This window comes from Channa argus, chromosome 4 (assembly GCF_033026475.1).
Source record: "Channa argus isolate prfri chromosome 4, Channa argus male v1.0, whole genome shotgun sequence".
Lineage (NCBI taxonomy): Eukaryota > Metazoa > Chordata > Actinopteri > Anabantiformes > Channidae > Channa > Channa argus.
In genome coordinates, this window is record NC_090200.1 from 22,570,005 (window position 1) to 22,593,759 (window position 23,755).

Genomic DNA, 23,755 nt, shown 5'->3' on the forward strand with positions numbered 1-23,755 from the left:
TTTGCCCTCCTGTTCCATTGTCCCCCACTTCTCCCATCACCTCCACCTACCCCTGGCTGCTAGATTGAAAGCCCTGCTATTCTGCCTTTTGCCCAGAGATGAGAGGAGCAAGCACACTGATTGACTCCTGGGTCAGAACTAATCCACAGCTCCAGGCTACAAACTGAACCTTCTTTCTCTCCCCCCCCCCCCCCACCCCCTCTCTCTCTCTCTCTCTGCTTTCTCTTCATATCTCTCTATCTACCCTCACCCAAACACTCTTTAGCTCCCAATACTTTGGCTTTAGGCTAATGCTCTCTTTCTGTCTGACTGTCACTTTTTGCTGTTATTGCTTTTTACCAGTTGTCTGACTTCTTCCTCCGACTGTAAAAAAAAGCAATGAAAGACAAGTCTGTGACTAGCAGCAGTTTGAAGTGTACCAATCTCTGCCCCTGCATGGTGTGGACATGGTGTGTTTCCTCTTGAGGGAAAATGTGTCATAGCAGTGAGGTTAAGCGAGGAAGTAAAGACAGAAAAAACACAAATCTAGAGGAGGAAACAGTGCTGCCAGTTCCATTTTTATTTCTGGCAAAGTTATACATTTGATGTGTTTCTCTCACTGTGAAATAAGTTGTACAGGTGGACCAGGCACCAGGGAATTCACCAGATTAAAAAAGAGGCACGTGACATTTTTTTTTTTTTTTTACCAAGGACAAAGCAGAAAAAAAAAGTATTTTTATCTGGCTACATTTCTTTTTTCTCATTAGAATAACCGTTAAATGCCAGGACAGCTTAGGTACAAACAGCCAGTCGATGATGCCCTTGGCTAAAAATATTCCGCACTGTTATTACTATGATTATTTTCCTCTGCCACATAAAAGTAGACGATGTAGGAAATTAAACAACAACAAGCAGAGACGAGGAAGAGGAAGCCAGGAGCAGGGCTCGCATATGAGGAATGGCTCATTGGAAAATGTCACAATGCATCATGCTGCAGCTAAACAGTCAGGAAGACTAATTCACAGTTGGACTACAGCAAGGTAATAGAGGAGAATGAGTAAAGATAAATGAAGGTAAAATCTAAAATGAGAGAAGGAGGAGATGAGAGCAGAAGGAAAAGAGCTTTGAAAGGAAGTGATTTAGGAAATTATATGAGTATATGAATTTTCTGCCATGCTGGAAAATTCAACCTTAATCTTAGTTAACTCTTCCTCCTGTCACTTTACTGTGTCTTACAGCAAAACATGAAAAAATTGGACCCTTTGTTACCACCTGTACAATACTTGGCCGTGATGCACACATGCAGTGCAGTATTTTCCCATTCTTCTTCTTTTAACAGATTCCTGAACCCAGTCTTGTTAAAATTGTTACCCAATTCCATTCAGCCACAGCGTGGGTTACAATAACTTCACATTATGTGGAGGTCTGTACATAATTACACTGGGATACTTATTTTTTCTTTGCTAGTACAAAAGTGTTGTTCTGTATTGTCCTTACACAGAAAATGTGCTCGTACAGCCACTTCATACAAACATTATATGGCCAAAAGACAAAAACACTGTAGGACACCAAACAGCCCAGGATACAGAACAAATGCTTACTGTACTCACAGAAAATACTTTGAAACAGGAGCATTTCAAAATACCTAATGATCACAAAAGTGTCATTCAGTTTTAAGGCAGATATTTTTTCGATTTCCCGTGCTATGTTGATGGATTTAAGTTTTAATATTGTGACCACTTTGTGATGGTCGGTATTATGCATACAATGAGCAGCTACTTCTGCCATTTGTCCACTCACTGAAAAGCTGGAGGATACAACCTATCTGGTTTTGTATTTTCCAGTTGCTCTTTATCAGTCTTGCCACTGTACCGCAGCGTCTCCACACCTTGTTAAAAGTCCCTTCAGATAACCCACTTCATTCGGTCCTATCACTCACCAGTTTCCTCAGGGCTTCGGCAAACACTATCACATGGCACCTTGCTAATCTGATTGGCTGATCAGAACTGTAAATGAAACCAGCCAGTGCCAATTACAATAGGCACGAGTCATTAAGAGAGATGACTTCGGGGAGAGAAGCCGTGCTGGGGACAGGTGCATCGCTGCTAGTCTGGCAAATTACTTTTAGAATAGAGTTTAGGTTATCAGTTTGTGGTTATTATACCAAGTGATTGGAGAAGGAGGGTATTGATATGGCTTAAAGTAGGCTTAAACTGCAAGTTCTTTTGTGCTAATTAAACACTAAAATAGCTTTCCTTGGGAGATTTCTTGTTTTGCTCAGATCCCAGAAAATCTCAACTGAAGGATCCAAGTGAAACAATTTTAATTAGCAATATTTGGGGCAACTTGGGTTTCGGTGTCTTGCCTAAGGACACTTCGACACAGCAAGGAGAGACTGGGAATCGGACCACTGACCCTGTGGATGACTGCCTTACCAGCTGAGCTGCAACGGTCCCTATAAAATTACATCCCATTTGACTGATATTAAACCTTTCATCATGCCTTTCAGTTACAGTTCAATAGGCCACCTACTATGTACTGTGCAAGTCGGCAAGTACATTCGTTATTATCATCAATGTGTGGTTATTTGGATAAAAGTCATGGTAAATATGACAATAGTGTACTAAGAGTAACAGTGCATGTTTTCTTTTAAAAGTGACTAATTCCACATATGGAAGTGAACAGAGTGATTGTGTGAGTGACAAAGCACAGACTGTCCCATGTCCCATGTTTTGTTTGTTTTTTTGTCCTTTCGGCTTATCCCGTGAGTTCAGGGTCGCCACAGCGGATCATTGTCCACATGCTGATGTGGCATAGTTTTTACGCCGGATGCCCTTCCTGACGCAACCATCCACAATTTCTACCGGGCTTGGACCGGCACTGCACAGCTGGGGAGGGTCATGGGCTGTTAGGGGTTCAATGTCTTGCCCAGAGAGACTTTAACATATAGCCAGGGCCGGGGATCGAACCACTGTCCCTGCAGCTACAGCTGTCACCTGTCAGTGGTGGGGGCATCTGCTTCATTTAGTTCACAAAAATGTCCGACAATAAGTTCACACTGGTGCTGGACTGTAGATTCCACCAGCTGTGCTTCTGCCTTCACTAAGCTTCATACTGTACCTGCTGGCTGGAGTCATTGGGAGGTATGAGGGTGGTATTGATCTCCCAAAGTAAATACCGTGAACGTATCTCACAAAATGTTGAACCAAGTTTCTCTCTCTGTAGTACGGGATCAAAGATTATCAATTTAAGTTACTATAATACTTCATGAGAGTACTGTATATGTGTAGTACTTTAGGGAGTTGTCACATGCACAGGAGGAAGGCAATATCACACATATATAACCAAACACTTCCCCACTGATACTAAGGCAGATGGTGTTAATTGAGGTGGCCTCTACAGCAATTGAGAAACTGTGAGGATGGGTAATTAAAATACTGTCCAACTCCTGCACACTACACTCCCTCCACAGCCCAGATAGATAAACACACACAGACTTAGACAGATGGTGCCTTCAACTCTTCATCAGGAACTAAGGCTCTGACAGACTTCCTACGTTGATAAAATGACATACTTTCTAGATCAACTGAAAAAGATCCTTCATCAGCTGTTTGACTGATTCTATCATCTAACTTCATCTTTCATTATATGTTCCTCTCCATCTCTACTATCCACTCATCTCATTTCATTTGGATCCATGTCATTAAAACTACACCTGAAGCTGTTCATATCTACAAAGAGGGCAGCCCTCATGGAAAATCCTGACAGAGACGTGCAGGGTGCGGAGGCGTCAGGCACTTTTTAAATTTTAATCATATTGAATATACTCTATTTTGACATAACCAGTACTCTCAGTGTTTTATAAAATGAGTAGCCTGGTATCACTACACTCAGACGGAGGCTCTCTTGCTGAGTGGGCAGAGGCGTGTTTGTTTTCATGTGCTAGGCACAGCAATAACTTCTGATCTGTGGATGAATCAGTATTCTAAGGACACGGGAGAGGCAGAGCTAGATAACCGGCAACAACAGAGACAGAAGTTTCTTCTCTGGCACCGCCGAGCAAAGGTATTCTTTAATCAAACGCAAGCCTGTTTACAAGGTGGTGACTTCTCTCAAGAGGTTCCACAACAAGTAGAGGACTGAAAGACAGAGGCAGTCGGAGAGGGACAGGAGGAGAGAAACAGAGGTTGGTGAGGTGGTACTAAAGTGAGAAAGAAATAGTGAGTATTTGGGGTTAATGAGGCAGTGCGGCAAGACAGGGGAGGCAACAGAAGGCAAGAGCGTATCGAGCTGTGATCCTCTACGCTTTCCAGAGCATATGCCATTACACCGCCATTATCGTGGGTCAAGATGCCTTGTTTCCCTGCCTTGCACCCTTCCCTCATGCTGCCGTCACCCCTGCCTACTGCTACACAGGGTCATAATTGATTGGCCGGGAAAGAACACATTTCAGCAAGGTAGTTAACCTGCTCGCCTCTGTTGCTGTCTTCATAAAGGGTTTGACGAGAGGGATATATAGATGGGCGACCATAAGACAAGAAAGGGGAGAGTAAACACCTTGAGAATTCATAAAATCCTGCTTTGGACAAAAATTAAATTTCTCATACCATTTGGTCTTCTTCTTTTCTAAATTTATGATCAAAAAGAATTCACTTAATTTATATCTCCAGTTATTTTTTAAATTATGATTTCCCCCCCTTAAACTTTGCTCCGTTTTTTTGAGGGGGTCTCATTTTCATCCATGTTTCTCTTTTTGTCTCCTTGACACCGAGCCTCCCATTACTATATTTACCATTCTATTAGACACAGTCGGCTATTTAGCTCTTGCTCCCTTGGCTCTAGTATAATGGATTCTTTGGCAGTTATAGCGGGCAGTCATGGCTGATTTCTGGCATTCACTATGCCTTTATCTACACTTCAGTCCCAAATCCCCTATTAATCAACGATAGATTCATTAATAAATTATGGTTTAGTGGAGTTTCATTATACATTTAAAAGGCGGAGCAGGAAACTAACAGCTCGCAGCATTTACAGCTATCTGTACGAGCATACATTCATCCTCACAATAACTTTATTTCTGTTCTATTCAAGGACAGATGATATTAGTGTTCTGGGCTGCCACAGTGGCCCATCATACTTTCTTATTTCCCTGCTGTAGTTTGAGGCAGCCTGATCGCAGCTGGATAAAGGCACAACATGAGTCTATCTATCTGCATTTAGCCTGCCAGGCTGCCTCACTGTGTGCCGGTGACATGACAGACACTTAGCAGTGAAACCATTGTCTCTGAGCTAGCCTGAAACAGGAAAATTACTCAGTCCATTACGACAATGAGCAGCACACTGGTTCCAAGTACTTAGTATGGCAATGAGGCAGCACAGCAGCAGACATCACATACAAAGATGGACACATGTAGAGACACACAAAGGTACGGCTGCACACACAGACAGACACACACACACACACAGACAGACACACACACACACACACACAGCGCCTGTACTACCGCCAACCACTGTCTTTTTCTCTCTTTTGAGGGAAGAGACAAAGATAAACCTATTATACAGATGTGTCACAGAGACATGGGCAGATACTGCATACACATGCTGCAAACACACACACACATCAAACACGCACACACACACACACACACACACTGAGTCGTATATCATTTTACATCCATGTGAGCACCAAAGACTTTAGCTCTGTGACCTATTAGAATTCATCCCCTCTCTCCTGCTTTTGATTTAAACCAGAGGGGATAAAATCTGACTGTGATGAATGCTGAGACTTATCACACTGCTCAGTCTGAGTGTATGTGTGTGTGTGTGTAATACTTAATAATGCTGGACTGTAATTAACAAAGCTCCCTTTAACTGTGTGGCCGTTGTCTTACTGTGATACAGATAGACAGACAAATGAAGTTCTGAAGCTACCGTAAATGGAAGTCTCTCTTCTGTACATCCATGTGTTTAAAGCAAGCAGCGCTCAGCTTATTTGAGCATAACTTAAGACTTTTAATAGCTGGTTTGTTGGCAGCAGACAGAGAATATGCATATGTGAGTACAGTACGTGTGTCTACAGTGCTGTGTTTCAGACAACCGGGGCTTTGATAATGTATTCGTGCCTCCCAATGAAAAATGGCTCCCACCAGGAGGCGGTTTAACTTTTAAATGAGGAGCCGGAGAAAACATCAAGCCACAAATACACAGCAGCGAGAGAGGATATGCTGGGCCAGGCCAGAGAGGCACCACATGTACCACGACAAAGACATTAAAAAACAGGATAACCACACACAACTTCACTCCTCCCACACACAAACACATAGATCTGCAAACGCTGGATGCAAAAACTAATGTGAAAGAAAAAGAAGGGGGTAAGATGCAGGAACAGCTGGCGTCCCAGTGGGAAATCAGAGAGCAGAAGAGAATTTGTTGGCACGCAAAAACCAGCAGATACTGATGAGAGTTTATATAAACAGCCCATCAAGCCCACTGCTCAGGTTGAAACAATATCTCCTCAAACAATATCGTTCTGCTCTGCAGGCCTGCCAGGTGTCTCTGCCCAGGCAAAACTGGGTTGAGGCTTTTCAGTCATTAACCGAAAAACGGAAACACATGACGGGAGGAGTGAGACAGCGTGCACAAATACAGATGCAAGGATGACTGCGAGCACCAGTGCTTGGTGGCAAACACATTTACACTCATGCATGCACACACACATACGTTTAGGTGTAAGCACAATGGCAATCCGACATTTATTCAAGTCTACAACTTTACACATCATGAAGTGATGGCTCAGTTGGCCTTTCCTGCAAGTGCAGTTGATTGCTATGGCAACAGAGTGTAACCTCCAGACTGCAGACTTCACTGCTACAAATTCTCCAGGTGAGATGACCCCCGACCTTGACATCAACATTATTGTTACTTCACTAGCTTGTTGAACCAACAGATTCTGTGTTCTTCTGTTTTTTCTACTTCTACTTTTCCTTTCTTGTTTTCTTGCTTTCAATGTTTTCCAAAGGTTTTTTTTGTGTAGCCTCCTCCCTTGCTAACTTACAATACTATTTCTTTTTCCTCTCCGGTGCAATATAGCATGTTTTCATCTGAAGGCTCCTCATTTAGATGAAGATGTACATCAATCAATATTTGTGCTGGTAGTCGACATAGGGGGTTGTCATGCAATCACTGTGCAGAACGGTACAGGGAAGGAGCAAATTTGGCCTGTTAATAACAGAGAATGCAGCAAAACTGGTGAGGCATGGGTCGAGCAGCTGTCAATATTCTGCTCACATCACAACCACATGCACATGAACCCCATGCATTCAAGCATTGACAAACTAAGTTGTAAAATACATTTTTATGGTTCTGCTCACCTACATGTCTGTAGGTAATTCCTGGCAGAACTGTGTCCTTGGAGCAGCGCAGACAGAAGTGCAACTAATCTATGTCACCACTTGCATCTTAGACATAAATAAGATGGAGTGCAGTTTGTGTTTTATGGTTTGACTCAAGGTAGGATTAATGTCAGGCCACCATTTGGGTCCAAACTCAAAATGCAGCAAGCATTCTTGGATGGATTGCTATAAAATGTGGTAGTATACAAAAATTCATGGTCACCAGAAGTTAAATCAAACTGACCTTGACGTGACTGACCTTTCATCTAAGGTCTTCTATAAGGGTGGTTTTTACTGATGCTTTGTTTTACTCTCAAGAACTACTGGATAGATTGTCATGAAAGTTTATCTTCCCCAGTAGATGAATCCTAATAACTCAATCCTAATAACTTAATCTTTCAAGCAGGTCAAAGTGTTCACTACAGTGCAAGACCTCAACATCCAATAGAACAAGGATCTTTTAGGCCCAGGACTGCCCCAATTTTTTGTAACCTCACAACTTTGATAATCCTGTGATGTTTTCTCTAGAATCATCAGGAGGTTGATTTTAAATTAACTCTTTGATGGACTGCCATGAAATTGGTAAAGGTATTGTTAACTATATTCACGTGCTTCCTTGGTTAAACTGTGCAAATGATAAATAACCCAAAAGGTCAAATGTTGTTCACTCCCGAGCGGACATACAACTTTAACTCATAATCATGAGCTAACTTTCTCACATTGTTTCATGCTACAGTTCCCCAAGAAGCAAAACTCATATTGCACCTCATGTTTGCGTCACATTAGGATTTTCTGGTGACACACTCAACAGCACAACCATGCATGAAATCAACTTTGCTTGAAGCATCTGCACTCACTTGAACCATGTTTGGGACCTCACTTAGAGTAAACACATTTGATGCCAAATTTTCAGTACTTGACAGTTGTTAAGAATCAGTTACAGAAGTTTGATGCCCTCCTCTACATGTAAACTACACAAACAAATAACAGTGTGGCAATGAGGGTCCTAATTCCCAAAAGCACTTTCTAACATTATTTTGAAATATGGCAACAGGAGAAAATAAATCACAGGTTACATGTTTCAACCTTAGGCATTAATTTGTTTAAAAATCACAATAATATTAAGCTGTATCATCTTAACCTTTCTTCTGGCTCCAACACTAATCTTACTTCCTGCCCTGCCAACTTATAATCTTTACCGTTTCTCTTCTTCTCCACATCCTTGGCTCTATATCGTTTTCCTGTTATATCCCCTATGTTCATTCCTTTCTCTTCTTCCCTTGACCCTTCCACCTCCTCCACCTTCTCCTCCTCCCCCATCATTACTCCTTTTTCAACGCTCATCTTTCTCAGGCTACCGAATTCCCCAGCACAACAGTGCTATTCTGCTGCCTACTAATAGAATCTCTCAGTTCCTCTAATGGATCTGTCAGAATCTCCCTGAGCACAGGAGACCAGATAGATTGATAGGGAGAGGGGGAGAGACAGAGAAAGAGGGGGACAAAGAGACAAAGACACACAGGGATGATGAGAAGGAGAGAGAAGCAAAGAGAAAAAAGGTTGAAGCGCCAGAGCTCTCGACACTTTCATCTGTGCCTTGGAAAGTCTCCGAGCAGCAGCTCCACTGACACTGCCCAACAGTCACCATATGGTCTGATAGAGGCAGCGCCACTTAAGACCATCCCATTGTCACCCAGGGATAAAGAGAGTTTCACCATGGCCAGGTGAAATGAACAGACAGGGTGAGTCCTTTCCAAGTGTGCACTCTACTTATATGCAGATGCAGGATTTGATTGTACTATTTCCATGTTTTGCACAACAATTTGGTACAGACACACATACAGTAGTAGGAATTCTTTGTAAAATAAAAATAAGATCAAATTAGTTTGCATGCAGCCACTTCATTAAGTTGACACCCTATGAAACACTCATATTATATTTTTTATATATATATGGATAGTATTATGTTGACAGTTTTTGTGGTTTTATCTTCAGCCATCAAATGATTGTTTCTCAGAAAGTATCAATCCAGAAAAAGAAGAATTTTAATTTATGTGAAGGTTATATACATTTTAAAATATAACACACACTACTTAAGTCTAACTGCCTTCTCTCATTTTTATACAGGGCATCTGTGACTCACCATTATCTGTGGCGATGAAGACAGCTGTGTATTTATTGTCATGGACAAAAGGAGACTCACGGTCCAGCGAGGCAGAAGTGTTGACAGTTCCTCTGACTGGGTTCACACTCAGCCAGCCTGCTGGGTCTCGCAGAACAGCATATCTGAAGGAAAAATTAAAAATGAAAAAGAAGATGTTTTGATCATATTGGCACCCGATATCAAATACACAGTCTATCATAAAGACAAGTTTTCCCGTTTATTTTGGTCTTATATTTTTGGGTTCCATCAATCAACCTGGCAGACAAATCCATACAGACAGCATCAGAAAACACAGACATTTGAACAAACTCCATATTTGTCCACTTAAAGTGTAGTGCATCAGTTGACTGAATTCTCCTTTAAAAATATTTCTATTTAGAAATACAGCAAGTGAGGGTTTTTTAAAATCGATTTAGGAAACAAAACATTTCTTTACATACTATGATTGAAAGAAAAAAAAAAAAACACAAAGCTAACATTTTTCTTAATATACATTCAACATTAACATGCTTCATTGCTCACATTTTCTGGAAGATCAGTTCAGAGTACAGCAAAAAAAAAAAAAAAGAGCAGCTGAAACCCCGATGTCCAGTACATCTATAAACAAGTAGTTTCAGTGTATCTTGAAGAATGATACGATGGTATAGTGGTATATATGATCAACACAAAAACTTTTAATAAAACTATACCACCAGTTAAAAGGGTTTCACCATCTGAATGAAGATGCTATACAAGTTACTGCAGACACAAGAAGTGTAGATATTAATTGACTGTGTGCATTTGCGGAATGTATCTGATTATGATATGTGTACTTTCAGACATATGCATGTCCCAAGTGAAGCTGAGAAAAGGTCTTTAATGTTGGGGAATAAATTGAATTGCAATACTGAAATAAGGAGGGGTTGAAATTAATTATAGAATAATACATATTGCACTTTTATTGTTGTCTTTAACAAGGTGCTGCAAGTGACAACACTGCTAATAACACCACAGAAGATCCACATGGGACAGTATGTCCAAGAACTCACCATTTCAATTAAGGTTTGTTTAGTGGAAGAAAGTGGGACAATAATTAGAAATCAGAGGTCTCATAAGGTGCTGAGTGAACTGGAATAATGTGTGAACATTGGCCCAGATTCACTTCTTGTGGATATGCTCCACCTCTGTGAGACTTCAGAAGCCGCAGCTCTTGCAGGGGCTGAGGTTTGAAGATGATGGAGGACCGCTCCAGTTATCTTGTGGGCAAACGGCCAAGATAACTTTGCCTTGAAAACGAGCCGAAGAGCAGATCACGACCCTGCTAATGCGGCCACTCATCCGGTCACTGATGGCTGGCAGATGGCGAATGGAAGGGGCTTGTGTCTGTGTTAATGTTACAAGTGGTTTATTTAGGAGCTCTGGTGCACACACACACACACACACACACACAAGCTTATATGAATTTAAGCTCTTGATCTGTGAAGCATCAGTCAAACATGCACTAAAGGAACATACAGGCAGTTAAAAGTTTCTCTTACACACAGACACAAGACTACAGACTTTCTTCACCACAAGGCCACTCTTTGCCAAAGTGCTCAGCAGTAGACAAATTGTCTTTGAAATGGAGCTCTTCAGCTAACAGAGCGCGACAAAGCCTTGGGAAATGGCTTCGCAATCAACCTCTGCTCACACCTTTCCCCTCTTGCTCTCACTCACACACACTTTCCTTGCCACTGATTACTACTGTTAACCAACACATATGTTTTACTCTGACAGAAGAGGCACTGTTGGGAGGTTAAATGCACTATTGATAATAACACGTACTGTAGATCATTGTACATGCTCTCTTACTGCTTGCCTGTCTTTTTCTTAAACACACACACATACACCCATGCAAACACACAATTCATAAAGTTGTTGCTCCGCCTCTGTTTAACAGAGGCAAGCTCACATGTTATTAACCTCCATATGTCTTACTCCCATTGCTGACTATCAGATGCACACTTTGAGTTTAGTGTTACATCACTGTTTCATCATGACCACACTGTGACAGGAACACGCACAAGCACACACTCATTTGAAAACAAGCAGCTAGGGCATTTGATGCCACATATGTACATATATATCAATATATCTAAAGTGTAATGCATCTATGCATTCTGGTACAAAGATAACTGTATTCTTATTTTTTAATATCTTATTAATGTATGTTAGTATTAGTGTGTACAGTAGGTCAGCTGATAAGAAGCTGCAGTAAAGCAAATTATAGCCAAAAAAGTGCATAAAAAGTAAAATGACTTTTTTAATAACGATTATATATGTTAAACTAAAATTCAGCCCTATTTTCAGTTAGTGTTAGGGCTTTTTTTCTTGCTTTCAAATTCAATGTTGATTCTAGCCTAAAAACCCTGTAAACTGTACTGTAACAATGAATACAACAACAACTACAAGCTTGGAAAATTGCGCTGTATAGCGCAAACATTCTGTCCTGCTTCATCTTTCAGACGAAAGTAAAAATCCCCCTGTGTTAACCTGGGATTGAAGTGTGGAAATCAGAAGAGCAGCCCGACCAGCCTGTACGCAGCCCCAAAACATTCCTTTAAATGAACATTTTCAATCCATATAAATCCGTATCACCCTAAAGCTCAAACACTGGGAACCTCTTTTAGACATGAGGTATATTTGATAGCTAAAGGCCAAACACAATAGAGCTACACAGACTGTTGGAAGGTAAATATTAAGGTACAGTACAATGTGTTTACTACAGTTGCCTTTCTGCAGAAGTGCAAAACTCCTGTCTGCTTTAGTGCAGGCTCAAAAGATAACCACTAAATGAATCAGAGCAACTATTCCTCCTCTCTGTGCAAACACGGGGACAGTCCATTAGAGCCCGTTAAAGGGCAAATTAGAAAGACATTAAAAAGCCATTAGGAATATTCATATCTAGTGATACGTGTTTATCTCCAAAAGCAGAGCAGGCCCAAACAAATCAGTCAACAAATGAGACAGCGCACAAACACAATGACCACATATGTCCGCATTTAGCTACAGATGCGCACACCCACTGTGGACATGCACACACAAAAGCAAGCGACATAAACACAAAAGTGTCTTGTCTGTTCTGCCTGCACTATAAAATAATTCTCAAGACGCAGAGGTGATTTGTCCAGATTTCTGCTTGACTGACAGAAAAAGCATTGTCATGAGGCCCACAGTGACCGCAGTGTTACAGTGAACTGCCTGTTACATTCCTCTTTCCACTGGACCCCAGAGCTGGACCCTTAGGAGCTACTCTGTTCTGCTATAGCTGGCATCAGATCGCAGTCGGGGGTTGTGTGAGCACATGTGTGAATAGGTATGTATGTTTTGGTAGGGGATCACCCTTATCAGTAAGAGGACACAGAGGAGTCTGGCTAGGGCAGGCATGTAGTGCTACATCTGTCTGGATGCTAGAGGAGATCCAGGACGAGCTCCATCATACCAACTTTACAAAAGTCTTTTACATATAAGAAGCCATTGTCTCAGTGTTTATTAAAAACAAAGAGTACACTTAAATTGTGGTTCAAACTTGATTTTATTTCCTTACATTTTAATCTAATTTAGCAGAAGGACTCCCATTTGACAAACCTGCACTAGAAAAATTGTGCAAAAACATAAAAAAACAAACAAATATATAATGCAGACACTATCTGGCACAAACTGATGTACAATAAAATAAAAAAGAGAGTTTTAACCAATTCATATTGAAGAGGTAAATAATTTCTTTTGACAGGTAATTTAGAAGTTCCGATCAGCGAGTGGCACTTTGCTATCGACCTGTGAATGTCTCGAGACAGCTCTGAGCTTTGTTCCTCAGTTTTCTCGGAAAACTCAAAAGGCATCTGTGGGCAGGGGGAGAAAGGGGACTTGACGTCTATTTGTAATCCAGTTACGTCAGGAGTAAAATGCTGGTATACATTCTGTGCATTTGCATGTGTTTGTGTGTCATTAGCAGGTGGGTGGGATACACAGATTAAGAGAGAGAGAGACTGTGATAGGAGCCAATTTAGAGTAGAGGATAAAAGCTGAGTGGTGAGTACTGAAAAACGAAGATCCTTGCATAAATGCTGATTATCGTTTCCTATTTGCTTCCCTTAACTAAGAAATGGCTGGTGCCTCCTCTAAGTAGCAACAATTTACTGCAGTTGTTTGGGCATTTTTTCACTTCAACTATATAAACTAATACTGGAGGTTTCTAACTTGGACAATGCACTTTTCTTATGTAGAAGTTCACAACTAAAGTGCTTTTCAGTTAGCTTCATTAGATGGTTTGTTCATCTCGTTTGTACATGACATAAATATAATGATCTTAAATGGTTTGCTCAATAAATCTTAACTGACGTATTGTATTCTTTTGCCATTAAGAGCAATGTTAAATGGACTGAAATGTAAAAAAGCAAATGTGCTTCTCACACAAATGGGTTTTTTACACAGTGGAAATATGTGGGATTTTCAGTCAAGTAATTTCTCAAGGACGATTCAGCTACCCATCTTAACGTTATCATGTCTTATTCTATAAAAAACATTAGGAAATCCATTTTTAATCCGACAGTAAACATGTACTGAGCTACTTGGCATGTAGTCAACACAAATTTATTATTAGGATTTTTATTTTGCTTTATGGTATTTGTAAAGTATTTTTTTAAAAAGCTTGTTATTTGTATATGATGTCTATGACTTTGTTTTCTTGACTTTGGGGTTTGTAAACGCACTAAAGATAACAGGTCATTTGGTTATTTTGATGGAATTTGTTTAAGTGGTAATTGTTTGCATTTTCTAAATGAATTGTATTGTACACAATCACCATACAGATGTTAAAAGTAAAACTTTTTTAATAGTTTTCGGAAAACAACAGAGGTCAATGTATCCGTAAACAAACTAATCAACGCTGCAGGCTGACAACTAGCCAAAGTGAAAAGGGAAGCTTCATTTGTACTTGTAAAGATTTCTTCCAAGTCGAGTATATTAACTGGCTGCTCTGTTCAACAACAGAGTTGAAATTTCCATCTTATTTGTGTCTTATTAAAATAGTCATACACAAAGCTCTGTCCAGGTTATGAGTTGCTACAGCATTTGTATGCACAAAATACAGCATGATGCTTTGTTAGAAATTGCTATTGCTAACCATTGCTAACTTGGCTAGAAATGTTGTTATATGGTAACCTGGCTGGTCATGTGAAATGCAGTGAATCTCAGGTGTCATGACATTTTCAGCTCTGAATTCCAACTTCCAAGATAAATGGAACGCACCAATAGTGTCTGTATGGTAATTGTGGACAATGCAAGTAATTCAGGAAATAACAGAATTATCTTTAAACATCGGTCCCCTCCCCACATTGAGAACAACTGTTCTTTCAACATGAATCGTACCTTTCTCTGCCTAAAAGGGGAACTCCAGTGACTAAGTATTGCAGAGTCAAAATGCAGCGAAACCCACATGGGATTCATTTTTAAAATGAGTGGTTAAAGTCAAACATCAGAGGCCCAGATATCTTGACTTTTAGTCCCTGAAATATGTCGTTCAAGCTCGAATCACTCTAGGAGTTACATTTCTCATGAATCAGTTCAATAGCATCTGTTATTAGACCCTGGTTGCCTCTTAAAAACCCACTGCTTTTAAACGGTACACCTTCAGGCTGTAACTCAGGCTTGCTGGTAAAAATTTGAAGTTTCAAGCCCAAAGGAGGTAATCTTGCTGACCTCACTACAGTATGACATCATCAGGTTATTGTTTGTAAACCTCAGAGAGCTAATCTAGAGCCGCAGAGGACAATACACAACTGTCAAACAGAGTTGGATTCCTAATGGGGAGTGAGACGAACTTAAATTACTGTCTTTTCCTAAAATATTGCAGCTTAAAACCATTAGTCCAATACTGTTTTAGCAAAAAAAGGCCCAGTCAGACATAGCTCAAGGGCATTTGCAAGAAAAAGTAGATCAAACTACTCAAATCCTCAACTTGTAATTATTGCCAAAGAAGCTTCTTCAAATTGCTTAGTAAATGATTCTTGTAAAAGATTTTACTTTTTAAAGTTGTTATTGTAAATTTGCAAAAAGTTCATCCTGGACTATTGAGTGTTGATTGCTGGTCAGAAATAGAAGCACCATAGTATGAAACAACAGTGAATACTTTCTGAAGCCCCACCATTTGATGTGTATCATAAACATCAATGAGAAGACAGATTATGATTATAGGTTTTTAAAATAATTGCAGTTTGGCCACAATGTCAGAGTTTGACTTTCAATTATTCTTTTCTCCTTTTTTCCCTATTTAAGTCACAATTGCACAGCTGGAGTCGCATTCACACACATACACGCGCACACACACACACCAATTGTTCAGAGCCCCCTAGTCAAACATCCACAGCCACAGATCAGGTTAGAGAACATATTAAACTCCCAGAGCATAAGCTGACCTCCATCCAGTGGCGATACTAGAGTCTGTTGGGGCCTTAGGCAAAAGTTTATCCAATATAAAACCGCTATGCTTGGTATGCTAGATATGGAAAATACAATAAAATTCACACCACACCACACTGCACATAGCACAATAACTTACTGTAATGCACAGTAGTGATTTATAGAAAACTTGTCCAAATTTCTTTGCATCTAAATTCCATAACTTAGCATTCATAACTTGACAGTTGGACACGGCAGTTTACCACAAAAGAAGTATTATCCGAGTTAGCTGATTACTTGGAGGCTGCTAACGAGGCTAAGAAGTTCTCTTCTGGTGACCCCAGCAAAGTTGGACACATTAGGCTGCTCTGCTAACTTTGTTAGCTAAGCTAGCTCATGTTAAATGTCAAAGTAAAAAAAAGAAACAACGGGATAAGTGTGGAACTTCTGTTATTCAACTGTCTCTTCACCACAATTACAGCAACACTAGCAGCATTTAGCGAACACTATTTAGTATTATATTTAATAGTTATGCCTCACTTACCACTGTCTTGCTCTTTTTCCACTCTTCCTCTTTCTTTCGCTCGCAGAACGATAGCTCCTCTCCACTTTCCTGGTTTCATTAGACCTGTTTGTTTACACTGAATCAAGTGCTAATTGGAGCGAGAGTTGGGGCCCTCTTAGGGAGGTCTGCGACTGATACTGTCATTGCAAGCTTTGCACACAGTTAGTTCTGTACATAGAATAAGTGTTGTCAGCCCTCGGGGGCCCCCTGCTGCCTGCCTTGCCTGCTGGCACGGAGCCTGTGCCTCCCATCCATCTCTCCCTTTAAGCTCAGCCTGTTTTTCTGCTGAGCACATTGCAGCTTTCCAGCGGCGTGATAGATACTCATGCAACCCACCTCCCTCTCTACATGTGGAACATTAGGTTGCAAAAAACAACCGTAACAATCACGGACAACTGGTCCTGGCATGCATATACTGATTTTAAAAGGTAAATTGGTTTGAATTGGTGGCAGGGTTACAAACGACCGCATAGACGAAAAAGGCACACAAGCTATGCACAAGAGAGTAGCATCTGCATACTACACACAGTGTGTGACACCCGTGTGTCGTGCTCATTGCATGTAAAATAATCTTCATAAATTAGCAATTATAAGCCTCATAGTTTTAACCATAGCAAAGTGCAGAATAATATCTTGTTAGGTCCATTGAAAACCATAATGTAAAACATATGCCAGTGCACATTGCAGTAAATTAATGTTCGTTTTTATGTGAGAAAAACATAATTTCTTTTAGTGGCAGAGTTCATTACACCTATTGTATATCAGGGTGTTGCAAGTGTCACATCATTTACAGGGGATGGTGTGGAGCTTGACTACTGTTTCCCTGATTAAAATGCCCAGCAGTAAGAAGAAGATAGTGATGCATAATGAGACAAAGATCAGTGTCAAACAACACTGCTGCAACATGTGACTCCCAGGTGTTTCCATGGAGCTTTAAAGCATAATGACTTATAATATTTGAGGTTAAGGGAAAAGCATCCAATTTGAATATTCAAATTGGTGTTAAGTATGTGTCTGTAAAGTCAGCAGAAGGTCATGTACCTCTGCTCTGTTTGGTCACTTGATAAGCGGAGCCTTTTGTACTCCTGTGAAACTTTAATATAAAACTGAATTCAATTTATGCAACACTTACTGTAGTTTAATGCAAATTCTGTTTTCTTTCCCTAACACAGCCTTTACAGGCATACATACCAAGAGCAAAGCTTAGTCTAGCTATTTTAGGTGTCACTGATCCCTATTTTCAGTTTTCTGCTGTGCACTGCAACTCAGATAAGTGTACATTCATACACTTGGGTGGCAATGACAGCATATTATAGCAAAACCTATTAGCCATTTCTCTCACTACCCCTCTTCTCTTTCCTCTGTTTCTTTGACTTTCTTTCTTGTGCTTTCTGTATTCACTCAATTTGTTGGCCCGTGCCTTCTTTATCTGTCTCTCTATCACTATCTTCTCTCTCTCCTGCCAGCAAGATCTTCCAGTGATTGGAGTCTAACTTACTGAGAGAGAGGAAGCGGCACCGAGCCAATGTTAATAGTCTTGTTTCTATCTAAGAGCTGTGGAGTGTGTGAGCAATAGATATGAGGACATCAATCAAGAGAGACACAGTAAAAGTACAGGGGTTGTGGAGACTGGTGTTTGGCTGTAACAGCTGTAGACTTCATCCAAATTTGAAGCAAAGAAATAAGATAAGACAGAGAAGCTTGACAGTGTTAATGTGAATAAGTGTATAATGAAAACAAATTCTCCCTCTTTCTCATTTCAGCCTCCACCCTGTCTCCTCTCATTTCACCAGTTGTAACATCAGTTACCTGACTTATGCTATGGTGGAAAGGGCTTAGAGTTCCACCGGGGTTCAAAACAGTGAATGGAAGTAAAGAAATTATAAAAGATTTTTTTGGGAAAAAAAAGGTCAGGAACATGTGCATATAGTGAAGGGTCTCGATGGGCATTCAGACTTGGGCTGTTCAGACTAACTCACTGCCAGAGGATCCAAAGTCATTTATAATTCACTTTATGCTTTGTAGTGTTGTAGTGCTGTATTTAGCTTATTGATTTGGTTTGGACCCTGAAATTTAACCACATTTTCTCTTTACTTTTTAGTGTTGTTTTTCGCTGCTGCACCTCTAAAAGCTGATTTTACACAACTGGCTTAGAACCAAATGAAATAAAGGAAAGTTGGTATTAGGTTAGTGATGAACAAAAGGGAGCAGTGGCTGCTGAAGACACACATTCTCAGTGGTAAGTGGAGACCAAAAACAGAGCTTTAAGTAGAATAAATATAAGACATACTGTATGTTCACCATGTGGGTAGAAATGAAAACTAATGTTGCTCTCTATCTGCTGGCTCTTTAAATAGGCAACAAGTTTGCAGTCCGTGTTCAGTGTTGTATTTACAGCCTTCCACAAAGTTAATAAAAAATGAGTTTTCACAGGTTTAAGCCATTTATCCTGACAACAGGATCAACTCACTAGGGTGCTGTTTGAAAAGATTTTCACACAGTGGGAATTGTAGTGTACAGTGGCCAAGTTCTTATTTCAAGCAAACCTCAAAACCACACATGGAGAAGTAGGTGGCCAGACAGACTTTTGACTATTACGATTGTAAAATTAATGCTTGCTTGTAGAGAGAATTAAAATGTATTTTACATAGTTATCTCAAAAGTATGTAGTTTTTCTAGTAGTTGCCCTTATTACTACAATTCTCTCATTGTTCAGTGTGCATGGGGCCTTGACAATCTCTCACATAGACATTGTAGTTAAGAACAGAAAACACGTTCTACATACTGTATCTTTTTAAACATAAGTTGCTGAGGTAAAGTGGGGAATTTATAGGAATATGACTCAGAGGTCAAAACATTTGGATTCGTTCTGATCTGCAGTAATACTTTTCTTTCTACTGAGTTTCAATGACAAGGGGAGAAAGAGAATTTGGCCATTGTACTTGGAAAATAAGTGACTCCTTTGGGGTCATCTATAAACACCTTGGTCAAACACTGTTGCCTGGATTTCAACTTTAAAATAAGCTGGGCTGCACACTTTTTAGCCAACCAATGCTCCGGGCCATGTGGACAAATTACCCACATTGCACCTGCTCATATTTCAGCTCTGTATCAGCACAGTGCAGCAGGTCTATACAGGAGAAATAAATGTGACAGTGCTGTGAAAGGCGAAAACAAACGCTGGCGCCTGCCACATCAATCATCTGTCATAGAGATTCAGTGGAGAATTTCGTACATTAACAGTGAGAAAAGTATGAAGTTGGAAGGAGGTGTAAAGGAATGTGGGCACAAAAGTATGTAAAGACATTTCAATTAAAGCATATGCAGTGCTGTGACAAAGATTTAAACATGGGGAAAAGTCTCTCTTGTCATTCTTCATCGTCAACATGCAGCTCTCATACCAACACATTAAAACAGTTACCACACAACACAACTAGCAGGCACCTGAGTTTAATGGGGATTGAAAAAGCTTTGAAAAAGGTGAAGGCTAATAATGGAGGCTGCAGGATGAAACTAAACTGTCTGAATGTTGCTAATTTCTTTTTCTTTTTCTTCCATTGCTCTATTTTCACTTTGTTTTCCCTCTTGCATATCTCTGTGGGTGGCAGCAGCAGATAGGCCAGTCTCTTAGCGCTACCTGCCTTCTCCTTGTATTTACTGATCCAGTGTCCTGAATGAGACCCAGGCAAGAGTGTGGCTGAATATGGACTCAGCCTATCTTTGATTTACCTTTTACACAGCCTCACAAAGACTCAAAGGCAGTCATTGCTTTTTTTTCAGCCCGTTGACTATTGTTTGCTGTGAGCCAGGTAAAGTCTAGATGAGGCTCTCTGCCAACTCCACTCAACAACTGCAGACACTCCGCCGAGAACACTGAACAAAGGCCTGCTGTGTCGGCTGAACAGCTACAGTGGAGCAACGCAGGCACACCGTGGGCTGAAAATCAAAGATGAAAATGAAAGGTTTGCATTTTATATCTGGCGGAAACAAAGAGGAGTGCGCAAGGACACTTCTTTGACATCTGACTGCACAGAGAAGGCACACCAGCTATGTACGGAGTGACACCAGTGTGTCGTCCTCATTGTGTGTGACATCATTTTCATAAATTAGCAAGCCTGAGTAACACAACACAGAACACAAAAGTTATTATCATAATACGGTGCAAAATAGCACCTTTTTGCATCAGTTGAAAACCATAACACTGTAATTAACAGGAAGAAAAGCAATTTGCTCCTGCTTCACAGCACAGCATCCCTCTTTCTCTGTTCCTCTTGGCATCTTTTAAGATGGTTTTAATTATTTTCTGGCGTACTGACTGTATGACTAAAGGCTCACCCTGATCCCACTTTCTCTCTCTCTCTCTTGCAAATACTCACTCTTTCCTCTTTTCCTACTTGTTTGGCATGCCTTTACTAGGCTGCTAGAGATGAGAAACAAATCTAAAATCTGCTTAGGCCATAATCACATCCCAGAAGAGAACACGGAAGAGGGGGAAGGAAATTAAGGACGCTGTATGACTCAAGCTGCTTCACTATGCTGGGTGGCATTAAAATGAAAACCTAGACCTCATATCATCAAAAAGTTTCTATGACACCCTATCTGCTTTTTTCAAAAATGATGCCACCTCAAACAGTACAGAAGCAAAGAAGACTGTCCCACAGAGGGTTGCAGTGTGAGCTTTGAGAAAGTTGTATCTGTAGAGCAATGGAAGAACTTGTTAGATGCTATTTTAACATGTCACTGAGGAAAATACTACTAATTAAAGTACTACTACTAAAACTACTAAACTACTAATTGAAAGAAAAATTAGTAGTTTAATTATACACAAAAAATGAACAATTAATGTATTAGAATTTGGCAGCATGGGGATCCACAAAATGTCAAAAAGTGTTTTTCTTTAAGAAGTAAACAAGATCAGCGATCCGTTCAGTGAGTCTGGTAGAATATGTCAACCAGTTTATGTGACACACTGTAAAATTGTCAATAATTCAATAATTAGACTGAAGGTGCAAAAAGGAACTAAAGTAGAAAATAAAGAATCAGTCTGGTATAGTTTTTTTGGTCATGCATGAATACACATGTCATATTATTGATGCCTGTTCATGTGGCCTACATGACTTAAATACTCCATTATGTTCTTGACTTTTACAGTAAGATTTGCCAGTCTGACCATTGTGTTGTAGTCTTAAGGAATGAAGTGTGGCGATGAAATATTCAACCATCCTGTTCAGATTTGGCACATTGCCGTGGGCAACATTTATCCTTAACTAAAATGACTAAAACTAAAACTAACAAATCAAATGGTGAAACTAATGTAACTAAAAGGAAATTCAAATTAAATCCAAACCTAACATCAAACTAAAAACTAATTTGAAAATGTAAAACTATAATAACCTTGATACTCACTTTCAATCTGTTCTTGCTCTTACAGCAGCTTAAGTATGGCACTAGTGACTTATTGACACTTGTGAAATGCAAATTAACACTTCTGAAGCATTTTCTTCTGGATACGTGCTCTCCTAGTTAGTTTTAATGTTGGACGTGCACCATGGCTAAAAGAACAATATGCTTGAATGAGTGGGTGCATTTTTCCAAACAAAATGGCAGGGCTAAATGAAAGGGCAAAAAGTTACGAACAATTTCAAACTGTGGCCAAAAATCACCAGAGCTTGTTGATAATAAATGGCATTTAGTTGAAGCAATGCAGTGCTTCAACCAATGCCATTCATGCATCACCTTTATTGTTTGTGCGTCCATTACCATGGCCAGAGGCATCATAGTGGGTGGAACTTCACTCTGGGGAGGGCGCTCAGATGGCCTAAACAGAAAACTTAACTTTTATTTCACATTTCTATTTTTTCTTTTATTAGTTATTTAGTACCTAATGATCACTGGTTCAACAGTTAAAATTGTTTTTGCTCATATTAGGAAGTAAAGTTACAACAAAGGTTCTGCCATCACAATGCCTTCTCACTAATAGCGTACATTTTGGTTGAGATCACAAGAAGCCTTGTTACAAGTTTACAAAACAACAGATTTAGAAGATGGAGTGTGGATGATCAAGCCTAAAGGGAAACCGAGGTCTTACTTGGATGTCTCGTACTCGCATTTTAATAACCATTTTGCTAAATGCAGGAAAGTGGTGATGATGAAATGGTTATTCTGTCAGTTGATGGCCTATTTAAAAAAATAATTAATAGATAAAAACTGTACATTTTTGTGGATGGAAGGGCGCGAAGATGAGAGAGTCATCACGCTGTGTTCCACTTTCATGGTAAAAACCACAAAAATAAAAGACAATATGTTATAATTATTCCGCTTTTTAAAAATAGAATGCATCGAGAAGTCACATTCAGTGGCTTGAAACTGCTGGCCATTATGTAGGCTTGTGTGTAAACCAAGCACATTCAAGTGTCCTCTCACATTATGTTGAAGATATCTCAGGTCCAAAGAAAAATAACAGTAGTTTAAATGCGTGTCATAGTCTATGCGAGCGGACCTGAGCTTCTAATTATAGTCTTATTTTATCATAAACTGTTTTACCAGAACTTGATAAGTTGTATGGATGACCCAGTTAGTGCATCTGGAGTTTTGAATTCTTTTGCTGGGTTAATTTTTAATGTGATGTGTTGAGAGAAAGAAAGAGAGAGAGAGAGGGAGACTAAGACAGAGTGGTTTTAGGCTAAATCCATTAAGTTATATTTTACATTTAGTTGCGAACTTCTGCCCAAACACATGTGGTCTGCTGTTGTGGGTATAGCTACTTTCAACTTTGGGCTAACTTTTAGAATTAGTTAGCAAAAGTTCAGCAAAAGTATTATTGAATTTCTCTTCACTTTCCTGTTTCATCCCCATTACCTTGTACTTTGTGCACTTTGCAGCAAGCAGCATATTTAACCGGCCCGGCATATCTGGCTGGACACATTTGCAGCCAATCAAATCTAATAGTATTATTAAATTCTTGTGAAAGTCACTGGGGTGAATTACCACTCACTGCAATTCATGTTCGCCCGTCCGCACTCTTTCAGCCTTGCTTGTCCTGCATCCTCTGTACTTCTCTCTCTTTCCTGCACAGACAGTGACGATTTCAGGCAGATCTGAAGGTGATCACTCTGTCTGACCTCTCTCAGGTCAGCCTTTGTAGCATTCGACACCTTTCTACTTCGCATACACTCTGTCATCATCGTGGTCTATCTCCCCCACCCCCCATCTCTTCCCTTAACTCGGCTCCTCAAA

The 23,755-nt window shown here is 40.1% G+C and overlaps 1 protein-coding gene across 2 annotated transcripts in view; it reads right to left on the reverse strand.

Annotated features, from left to right (window-relative positions):
• Nucleotides 1-23,755, reverse strand: part of cdh13 (cadherin 13, H-cadherin (heart)) — a 307,186-nt gene that overhangs the window by 22,140 nt on the left and 261,291 nt on the right. For both annotated transcript variants that reach the window (XM_067502516.1, XM_067502517.1), the window contains one exon: nt 9,517-9,659. In XM_067502516.1, coding sequence (XP_067358617.1) covers nt 9,517-9,659 — 143 coding nt within the window. The remainder of the gene's footprint in view (nt 1-9,516; nt 9,660-23,755) is intronic.